This window comes from Orbicella franksi, chromosome 9, assembly GCF_964199315.1.
Source record: "Orbicella franksi chromosome 9, jaOrbFran1.1, whole genome shotgun sequence".
Lineage (NCBI taxonomy): Eukaryota > Metazoa > Cnidaria > Anthozoa > Scleractinia > Merulinidae > Orbicella > Orbicella franksi.
The window spans coordinates 23,348,065-23,359,590 of NC_138153.1; the positions used below are offsets into that span (position 1 = coordinate 23,348,065).

An 11,526-nucleotide genomic window follows, 5' to 3' on the forward strand; every position below is an offset into this window, starting at 1 on the left:
TGTTATATGTCTTAGATACAACCGGAGTTGAAAGAAAGGGCAATGTAATGATGTGCCAAGCCATAGAAATACAACGTCACGTGTATATATTCGAATAAGGGCAAAAAGTACCAAATTGCAGTGATCAAAAAAAATTAATATCCGGGCAGTCTCCTTACCACTTGTAAATGCATTCCAAAATTTTAAATGTCTAAACTATTAGGAGAGTTTAGGAATCAACCATATCAATATTAATTTGCTTAGTACAGTGATCTCATGGTAAGCACATTACGTCACTAGCCGTCAGTAAAGACTACACTTGTAGAAAGTAATATTGTCAAAGTCAGCTTTGACAATAAAACTAGGTGCGGATCAAGATGTACTTTAATTATCCAAAATACAAATTAATTTAACGCTACCATGACTGTGAATATGCAGGATGTCCCAAGTTTGTGCGGCCAATGGGAGTTTGGTATACTGTATGTAATTAATTAATTACCACCTTACAATCCTACGCACTCTACATTTAGCTCGGTTTCATAACTTATTTTATTATATGGAGAAGAGTGTTTTACTGGGAACTAAACCACTCGTAGATTCCATACGCCACTTCATCCGGGACCCGAGTGGCGTATTTTCCGTATGTCACCTTTGTGAGTGTCGTATCGTTCAATGACGGCACGATTCCCGCCTTTTGCTTTTGTTGAATTGGTTTCTCCATATAATAAAAAGAACATTACACGTTGGCTCGAAGATATGAATTTTATGTTCTCGTGGCAAGAACAATATCTCACTCGTTCGCTTCGCTCACTCGTGAGATATTGTTCTTGCCACGAGAACATAAAATTCATATCTTCTCGCCACCGTGTAATATCCTCTATATCTCAGATCTGTTTTGCAATGGATTTCATATTGTAAACTAAATTAAGTTTGATCACTCCTGAAAGTTAAGGACGTTTGCGCCCAAAATATTTCCACAGACAGAAAACTTACCATGAAGTAAGGTAAAGATCGACCTTTGCCAAAAAGCCAAAAAAATTGGGGGCCACTGTGCGCATTTTTGTGATGAGGCGCTTTGAAGACCGTCCGTTTTTAGAGGTTTTCCTTATTTTAAGACGATGTTAATTAGCTTACAGCTATCAGCTATAAAAAGCTACATTAGTAAAATTTAGATCAGTTTAAACATACTCAGTTCAACACAACTAAGTATATTAACACTCAGTTCAGCACAACTAAGTATATTAAGTAAAGTCTTGGAGCTGATGTCGTTCCTAATGAAGTAGCTGCCAAGCCCTATACTTGTGCGCAGTCTTAATGTGTGACATGGCCGCACGACTTTGCGACATGAATTTCGTGCTCAGAAAGGATGCACAGTAACAATTGGGCGCAAATGTCCTCAAGCTAGGGAATGTCAAGGAATTACAGAAATCAGCCAATCTCAACTAAATTTCACTCACATTTAATAGAATAGACTTGAATAGAAAAGTGAAAAAAACTTACAGCACTGGGCAGAATTTGTGTACTCCTGAAACAGGCATTTCTCTGCAACCAAAGCATTCATTTATTATTTGTTCTTGCAGCAGAGTCTGCAGTCAGGTATTCTCTGGTTAAAAAAAGTATCACAGTCTTGAAAACGATTATTAACATTAGTGCGTGATTACCTGGAACTTTAACATTCTTAACCACTTCGTTTTTGTCATCAGACTGATAATTTGCTGGCATACTCTGCACCGTGATTTGATATGTTGCTCCATATTTAATGTAGTCTTTAAATATCCAGTACAACCTTTCATTCTAAATTAAAGAGAATATTTCACACAAGTAAGTTTACATGAAATGGGTAACACCCATTAGCCACTGGTGAAATGAGAAGAAATCTCATCTTGCAGTCGCTTGTAGGAATGTTACATGGGACGTATGACTTCTCATATTTTGTTGTGTCCCAAGCATCGGTCCCATACGCAACTACGAGATGACACTCGTTTCTAAAATGACAAATGAGAATTGTCAGCTTTTGGTAGCCCTGAGAGATTATATTGGAAGCAAGTAATATTACAAGATGGATGTACACTTATCTGAAGACTGCATGCATGTTCAGCATGTTTAATAGAATTTGAGGCACTTACTGAAAGGAGGACACTAATATTATTATAAACTGAATCATGACAATAGCTTTAAAACCCCTCTTAGACAAGAGTGAACAAAGACAATTGTCATGGCATTTTATATCTAGTTAGATTTCTAGTACATCATTCTAAACATTAGTCAGAGTACATAAAGTGAAGCAAAACTGTTACACGAATGATCCATGATACGATCAGTGGAAATTACTGAATTAATTTTGTTCAGGGACAACTGACGAAAATTATGTACCTTTACAGTGTGCGCACACACAAATAGAAAATGTACCTTGCTGTTTATCTGATGACAGTCATAGTGACCAGCGTGATTATCTTTTCCAGCAATGTACACTTGATAGCCCCACAAATCACTGAATCCTAAAAAACACCAACTTTGAGTAAACTATTACACACTAAACACTGCTGCCTTGAACATTCAACAGCCACAAAATGTTGTTGGAGCTGGCATGGACAAATTGCTTGTAATTATAACTACCATTCAAGGGCATTTGGTTTTAGTACAGAGAAAGGGGGTACTGTGTGAATTGTTGGGTGGGGGTGTCCTGTTGGGACTCTGAAACCATTAGTCATTTTAAGACCAAGTTCAACTGCATTTTATGATCCTGTTCTAGACAAGATATGAAAATTCCTTGCACTATCCCAGACTCAACATTTTCTAGAAGCTACAACATCACTATATCAATATCAGATTCTTGATTAATAGTTGTTGTTAACTCTGTATTTCCATTTACATGCAATTCTCTCAGAATCAAGCATCAACTCCTAGTCTAGACTAATTATTTGTCACAACCGTTAGTCATTTCGCTTCCCCAATACATGGAACCCTATTGTATAGCCATCCTTGGAGAGGGAGGGGCAGTTATAGGGTGCAAGGAAAACTCAAAATGACACAGAAGAAAACTGGCCAGGGGTTGTCAAAAGAACAGGAAAGACAGTGACAGCTAAAGACTAGAACAGTCAGCAAAATCTTTACATGTATGATATACTTTAATTGGTTCTGGATTACGCTTTTAAAGTCGAAACTCATTTATAAATTTATACATAATCTCAATTAAAGCATAAGTGAAGACAAGCTAAACCATACTTTTTGCATGCAGTCACTTTTGACAGCCGATTGCCAACTTTAAAAAGCAACATCTACTGAACATAAAAAAATGAAATGGAAGTATTTGGCACTAACCATTGTTTGGTGGATTCCACACAACTTGTACTATGGGCTTTCCCTCGAATAGATGACTAGAAACGTTCACATTTAGTGGTGGTCCAGGAAATGAACGGCAGTTTGGATATGAAATCTTACTAAATTTCACACATGCTGATGCTGAAAATAACAAAATGATGGCACATGGTTAACACTTCATTTGTTAGAAACTGACCCCTTTGAGTCTACAAGTAACTATTGCTGCAGAATATACTTTCTCTAAGCATGGTGACTTAAAATATTTTGGTTACAACCCTTAAAGCCTGGAAATTGAATCACTTCAAACTACTTCTTCACAGGCAACAGCAAAAGCTGTGGAAAAGGAGTCAAGCATAATCTAACATAAAAGTGTGAGTTTTCAGGGCTCGAAAACAACTTCAATTCCACCTTGCCCTTTGGACAGGTAACTATGGTTACTGTTGTCTTATGTACATTTAATTTAATTTTGTATCAGTTGAAACATTGACCAAATATCAGTTGTTATAATTCATCAAATATTTTTGCATGCGTGCGATTGGTCTAAACATGTCACATGACTGAATATGCCCCAGCTAAAACTGGGGAACATCCAAGTGATTAATTCTCCAATTTTCAAAACTGCGCCTGTTGTGAAAAATAATTGAAGGACAATAAACACAATAGACCAATAGACCCCATTTGGCATGAAAATATGCTTGGATATTTTTCCTTAGACATTATCTGTTCCTCAAAGCTCACAGTTTTCCTCAAACTAACGCCTATGAAAAACTGTTTGCCTCTTGGAACATAGATAGTGCCCGTGGACAAATATCCTAGCATATCTTTGAGCCAAATGGAACTATTGTTAAAGTATCACTCGATATGTCAACTGATAGTCGGCCAGTAGTTGGTAAATATTTGGTGAAGAGTTGATGGATCAATATTCACTAAGTATCAGTGGAATATTGGTCAAGTGTTGAAGGAATATCAATCCAGTAGCAGTGGAATATCTGTCAAGTGTCATAAGCATTGATGGTTTTAATGTACTTCCAGGCATATTTTTAAGTTGTGTGACTTTGCGACTGATTTAGACATGATTGTTGTTCAGGTGTCTTGAAACAAAGATCATCTAAGACCCCTAAGACCCCAAAGACCTCTAAGACCCCCAGACCCATTAAGAACCCAAAACTTGAAAACAAAGACCCCCATTTTTGGGACTACTCCTCTCCTCCAGTACTCCTGGAAAAATCAGGGGGGGAGAGAGGAGGCCATTCTTGTAATTTTTTCTTTGTCAATGGCACTGCATGATTGGAAAAGCTAAACCATGAGCATGAGAGCAAGATAATTTACCCTTGTCTGGTGTTGAACTTTTTTCACCAATATTGACGAAACCATGCACAAGGTATTAAAAAGTATTTCGCGAAAATGTAAAAGCTTCTGGTTTTGTGTGCAGTTGAGTGTGATTCAGTTACCTTATTGTGACTTATTTTCATGGGAACTTAATTTCCCGATTTTCTGGAAATATTTACGGATCAAAAATGCACAAAGATCCAATTTGACTAATCTACAAACTAGTAATAACCAAAAGTTAGGAAGTACAGGTGAGATCGATGCAAGCTAGGTGTCATGGGATTAATAAAAGTTAAACAGACGTGTACTGTGACATACTTTCTCGGGGAGCGATCTATGATTTATTCTGCCCAACAGCTTAGGCAGGATCTGCTTTCCTGTATACTTTCAGTCATGTATGGTTGTCTCCGGATCGAGCGGTCCGGGTTCAAGCCCTGGCTGGGGACATTGTGTTGTGTTCTTGGGCAAGACACTTTACTCTCATAGTGCCTCCCTCCACCCAGGTGTATAAATGGCCACCGATGAACTTAATGCTGGGGGTAACCCTGCGATGGACTAGCATCCCATCCAAGGGGGAGTAGAAATACTCCTAGTCGCTTCATACTACAGAAACCAGAATAAGCTCTGGCCTGGTGGGCCACTTGGCTCGTATGCAGAGTTTACCTTATGGTGACGCACAGCACTGGCACCAGTTACAAAAAGTTTTATGCCAGGCTACTCCTCCTCACAAAGTCTCATGGTCTCACAATGTCTGTGTAAAGTTGCAAGTCACAGCCGTGAACTAAATTAAATTAGTTGATTCGAGTGAGCTTTTTCACAAATTTTGCCTTGTAAAGCAGAGTATTTTACTGTTTCAGTTAACTTTGAACACGCTGTAAAATCCAAGATGATCCATTTTCAAATTTCCTCTCCCTCCCCCCCGCCCCCCCTCCCTCCCCACCTCCTCTTGCGTAAGACAAGTTGTTTAGGTCAGGTGGAAAGAAAAAGGAGAGAGTACTGGGGTGAGGGGGAATACAGTGCAGGTGACAGTTTGTCAACCTTGTGCTCTCCATGGGAGATAAAGAGTGGAGGGTGGTACCTATTTTAGAACTCCATCCCTTCCCCTCAGAAAAAGACAATTTTGGGGAGAAGTGACAAGAAGAAGAGAGAGTACAAACAGATCAGAAGACTTAAAGTTTTAATTCAAACTGTTCCGACTATTGTACAGATGAAAAATTACAAGAATGGACTCCTCCCTCCCTCAGCAAAAGGTGATTTTTCGAGGGGGGTCAATTTTGGGGGGTACTGGGGAGAGGAGTACCCCCTAAAAATATGTAAAAAAATAGGCGGTCTTTGTTTTTAAGTTTTGGGGTTTTACAGGGTCTTAGGGGTCTTTGAGTTCAAGACACCTTTGCTGTTCATCACATTTGTTTGGCTGTCCAGGGAAAATGTGTTGATATGCATAATTTGCTTATTAATTATTCATGCATACAATCAGTTTCCTCACTTCCTCACTCATTAGACACTCACCTGGCTCTTCAACAGGCCCTCCACAAGACTCAGACATTTCTAAATACAAAAATAGGACAGAATCATTAACACCAGCGCAGTGCACTTTTAAGGGGTTGGTACATTTTGCTGACCCCTAGTCCATGGACTACCCAGCCCCGATGGACCTGGTCCATGGACTTCTTGAATGGACTATCCATGGACTACCTTAAATGGACCACCCTGAAATTTGTGGCAAACATAAATTTAACAATACTAGAACCCAAACAAAAGATGTGATTGATCGACAAACACAATAACGGAATGCTTGCAATGTAACAGATTTAATCCCCAACTGGACCTTTGTCACAAAATATTACAACAAAACAAAGGAAATGAATTGCTTTTATTTTATTTTAGTTTTCTGTATTTTGGGGGCATTTTTAATTAAAAAATTAATCCCCTTGCACTTGTTGGATATGAGATGATTATAGCCAACTCATATCCAACGTGTGATCATAGAATAATTTATTGTTAAATAGATTTTTTTATATTTTGTTAATTTATAGGTAGGGGGCCACAAGGTCACCAGTCAATAATTTGTACTGTCAAGTGTTACCCTTATCAAATAAAGACCTTTCTTACTGACTGACCAACTGACCGACTTACATAATTATTTAATAAACCTTCACAGTTACCTTTCACTCGCAGCTGCCACTGTCCAACAACAGTATCATTGATCCTGAATGAATACAGCCCCTTGTCACGGGTGTGCACACTCTTTATCTTCAACCAAAATCTTTTTTTCTCTCTTTTTCCTCCAATAACAAAGTAATCTGTCTGTACTACACGGTTCTTATTCTTTGTCCACTGTCCAAACTTTTCAGCATTCATGGCAAGGACATCATTACTTGCTTTATAAACAATCTTCTTAGGTTTTCCAGCTACGGCACTCACAAGCTCGGGTTCAGCAGGTTTTGCCTAAACAACAATGACAAATTAACGTACCTACAAAAGAGAATATTATATGACTGTGTACATTTACAGGGTACTAGTAGTTCAAAAGCCTAAAATTAATCAAGTCTTTCGTTTTTGGTCTTCCGTGTCTTTGTTTTGTAGACACCACCAACTGAAGATGTTAATCACTGACAAACACTTACACGCATAAGCTAGTCTGAACAATGTAATTAGATGCAAGGCAACTACGTGGCCACCCATAGCCTGAGGTGGCATTTGAATGCAGCATTCACTGAAAAGTACTGGTTTTTATCATGAATGTTCAGTCTTGTGGACAATCATGGAACAATGGGCCAATTTTACCATAAGACACCAGTGCAGGCTTTGCGAGTTTGCACAACAGTTGTAATATGTCATTGCATTACAAGCAAATTCTCTGTCCACTTCTTCACTTGAACAGTGTGGAGAAATCTTTGAAGGATTCTGTACAGACCAGAGAAACAATTCTGAAATCCACGTTCTCTGAGTGGACCAGTTAGTTCAAATTTTTACTTTCCCACACCCCACACATAAATATTACTTGCCATCACAGCCAATATGGTGATCCGAGGACGAACTCAAATCAAGTAGGCTTGGATTTCAAATTAAACCATACCTTCAACTCATTGCTTAGCTCATCTTGCATTCTTAAGCTTTAAAACGGCTAAAATCCATACCCTTTGGGGCTGCACATACTTATATAGCCCATATAAGGGATACTCCCCACCCCGTGTACAAATCTCTTTAATACAGACACCATAGGAGCAGGGTACGGTGTCTTCATAAAGTAAGGGTCCATATATTGTAAGAGGTAAAGATTGTATTGGAATCTTCAGAACCAAGTTAACTTTCCCTAAATATCGAGGTGTCCATATTATGGAGGTGTAAATCACAAGGAAAGGTTAACGTGTACCTACATGCAGTGGCAGATCCAGACTTTGACCTAAGAGGGGGGGGGGGGGGGCTGGGTTTGTTTTACTTGCCCTGCCGGCATTTCTTCCTTCACTCATTTCTTATTTTTTCACTCAAAATTAGGTGTGGCCTGGGCCCCCTAGGCCCCTCCCCTATATCCGCCACTGACATGTACACCATAGAGTACGTATTTATTAACTTGAAGTTGATAAAGGTAAAACAACCAGTATAGCAAGTTTACAAAGTTGACAATTCAGCCATAAACACAAAGAGCTAATGCTCCAATTATTAGCTTCTGAAAAGGAAAGCTAGCTTCCCAATAATGGAAAGTAAAATCCTCCACTTAAGAGTCATACGGTCTAATAAATGGCCACTTGTTAACCTGCTACCCCCTGTTAAGTAGCCTGAGTTCTTAAAGTCCTAAAATTGTTGTCAGTAAAATATGGTAAATAAAATCCCTATTAACTGGCACTTCTCTTTAGCAGCTGCTACCACCTTTTAATCATCCTGATGAGGGTTTCCTATTGTCCTTTCACCCCTATAAGCAGCCACCCAAAATTTAATACATGCACAGCTCTAAATAGAAAGTGACCATTGACAGAAACTTGATTCTATGTTGAGACCAAGGGTCTGCACAAAGTGTGTGTCAGCGAGTCATGCAAGCCATTCGAATTAACTTAAATAACAGTCTGGTTAGCTTAAATTAAGCCTCACCCCCCCACCTAAAAAAATTCCTTAGTTAGCTTGCAGTTAACCTTTAAGATCGAGCCACTAGGGATACCAGCTTACATGGCTCACTTGCTGGTAATTAGCCCAAATAACACTCCCTATAAGCCTAACTAGCACTCCATTTAGTCTAAGTCAGCTTAGTAAATAGCTTGTGATTAGCCTTTTTAGGAGGTAGAAGGATTCTCATTAAGTGCCAGCTATGAAAGCAGCTACTTTGATTTCCAAGCTGCCTACTTCTTGTGAAATAATATGTGACTGTGTAAGCTGTAAAATGTAATATAGGGAAACACAGGTCTTTTTGGAATGTGATTGAACCCTGACTGTCTTTATCTCAGGACAGTCAAGGCTTAAAGGCTAGAGAGGTGGCATGGGGTCAGGGTGTGGTGTACATTTTTAAATTACACTGTGGCGCTGTAGTGCTGTAGGATGAAAATTGAAAAGTGTCTGTGCAATTCCTTAATATTCTTGGCATATTTTCAACTTTTTTAAAATTGATTTTTTTTTTCAGGAAGTATCTCCAAGAGAATGTGTAAAACAGCATTTCAGAGCCTCCCAATTTAAAAATTTTCAGTGGGAGCATTCCCCAGGACCTCCCTGGAGGTTTTTCTTTTCAGCACTTGAATTGGTGTCAGTCATCTACTTCATGAAACTAGCCCTCTACTACCTAAATATGGGAGGCTGCTGGCTCGCACTCCTAGCTGGCTTGCAAATTTATTTAGTAACACTTGTCCAAAATTGCGTGTTGGTATTTGAAAACTTAAGGTTTCTACGGAGCCTTGTGCTAATTCCTGATGAACTTCTAGTAAGCAGCCAAGCCCTATTAAGGGGCCACCTCCCATTTCCCCAGGGGTGATTCAATTGTATTTTGATTATCAAAAATTAATGTAAATTCTCTTTGGTGGCATCATTAATCCCTTGTATGAAATGGTACAAAATTAACACTTTGTCCCCCCCCCCCCCTCCAGGGAGGGAGTACTCCCAGAAAAGTTGGGTAGGGGTGTGCAGCCCTCTTCCCAAAACCCTCATCCTATTTATAACCTGGCCAAAAATTTGATATCCTATTTATGATTGATGCGGCTGGCACAGTTGCCCTAAACATAAGTTATGAAGGACTTTTGTTGACAGTCTTATTGATAATGATGAAAAAGTAGCTTCTCCTAAGAAACATACCCAATTCGAGACTAGAGTGCTAAGACCATACCCTATTTAACACCAAAATGCCCAAAATCGATACCCTCCCCTCCCCCCCCCCCCCCGCCCCCCTCACCTTGGGACTTTGTCAAAGTCATGGTTTCCAGAAGCAAGAAAGGAAGTTGGGTAACAGCCAGTGAACAGAAGTAGGGGCTTGATCTGCCAAGTAGACGTCAGTTCTTCGTGGTAGATCAATTGCGTGACCGGCCGCAGAGCTTGAAAGTTACGATATCGGCTTTGAAGGTCAACCACTGAGGACACTACGTAAATATCACTAAAAACTGCTTTAGCTTTATGAAGCTTAAGCTTACTGTATTTTGCGATTCGCAGTTTGTTCAACAATCCCGTTGTCGCAGAAAACAGACATTATGCTTAAAATTAGTTTCCACCATCGCTGATATTAGAGGTGTAAACCCTTTAAAGATGTTTTGATGTTTGTAACTGTCAGAAGCATATTGACCAATATCGGACTTCGTTCACTATCACATTCTTTCGCAAATTCGAAACCGAAAGCGCAAAACTGACTGCTGAGTATTAATTACGAATTTAAGTTAAATTATAATATTGGCAAATCATGAAATCGTGCTGGTTGAAGCAAATTACTGCTGCAAGCACAGCCAAGTTTATTATTTCCTCAATAGAGTCATGCTTTATTAATATCGCATGTGCATTGCGAGGTTATAACTTACCACGTTACGCCGCAACCTCTTGTCAGCTGGCCTGTGACTTTCTGCTTTCCACTCCAGAGTTAGAACAACAAAGACGAATAATCCAACAGCAGTCAAACGATGTCGTTTCGCGATTAACATTGCAACTAACTTGATGACGATGGTGGCTTTCTCGCGACGGAAGCTTGAACATCAATTCAAGCGAGACAACCTGACGACATTAACATGCTAACCTCCATCAGGCTAATATAAAAAGTTGTGGGCGGTACAGGAACAACTAACAGCTGAATAACGTCACCAGCCAGTTATTTACATAACAATGAAATAAATGTTTACAGGTTCGCTGAATTCCTCTTTCTCAGAATTAAAGAAGCGTTTAGCACGCTTACATCTGGATAAGTCAAATGGCTTATTTAAACTTAAGCTTATAAGTCTCCAAGCTTAGTTCCAAAAAAGCAAAAGGCGTTAAATGACACAGTTAAAGTTTAGTAATAAACAGAATAAGCTTAATTTTCACTGGAAGTGGCATAAAAAAAGAAAAAAAGATAAGTAATCATAATAAGCGCAATCTAGAATAAAGTAATTAATAAGGTTCGTCATGATTTTTCCGGTTTAAAAGTGACAAAAGCATAGATCACAAGATGCCCACAACGGAGGCGTACTTATCTCTTCAGTTTCAATCTGATGTTGCCGCAGGGCCTTGGAAAAATAAAACATCAAAAAGTATATTAGGTAATAAACTTATGATATATTATTAGCATCTGTTGAAAAGCTTGAAAACATTAACATTTCAATCTGCAAAAACATCAAAAATTTTTCATCACCACTTTGAGAGGCTGGAGCAGGGGACCAAAAAAAGCGCACTGGGAACGCTGGGAAGGGGAGCATTTTCAACAGAAATACACGTTTTGCAATAATTGCAGAAATTCTCGCG

The 11,526-nt window shown here is 39.0% G+C and overlaps 1 protein-coding gene across 1 annotated transcript in view; it reads right to left on the bottom strand.

The window, feature by feature from the left end:
- LOC145496628 (uncharacterized) overlaps positions 1-10,857 on the bottom strand; it is a 22,196-nt gene extending 11,339 nt beyond the window's left edge. The window contains exons 1-7 of the mRNA XM_081476335.1: positions 10,614-10,857; positions 6,795-7,077; positions 6,139-6,177; positions 3,301-3,441; positions 2,389-2,477; positions 1,641-1,773; positions 1,480-1,521 (exon numbers count right to left, since the gene is read on the bottom strand). Coding sequence (XP_081332461.1) covers positions 1,480-1,521; positions 1,641-1,773; positions 2,389-2,477; positions 3,301-3,441; positions 6,139-6,177; positions 6,795-7,077; positions 10,614-10,733 — 847 coding nt within the window. The 5' untranslated portion in view covers positions 10,734-10,857. The remainder of the gene's footprint in view (positions 1-1,479; positions 1,522-1,640; positions 1,774-2,388; positions 2,478-3,300; positions 3,442-6,138; positions 6,178-6,794; positions 7,078-10,613) is intronic.
- Between the last annotated feature and the right edge of the window lie 669 nt (positions 10,858-11,526).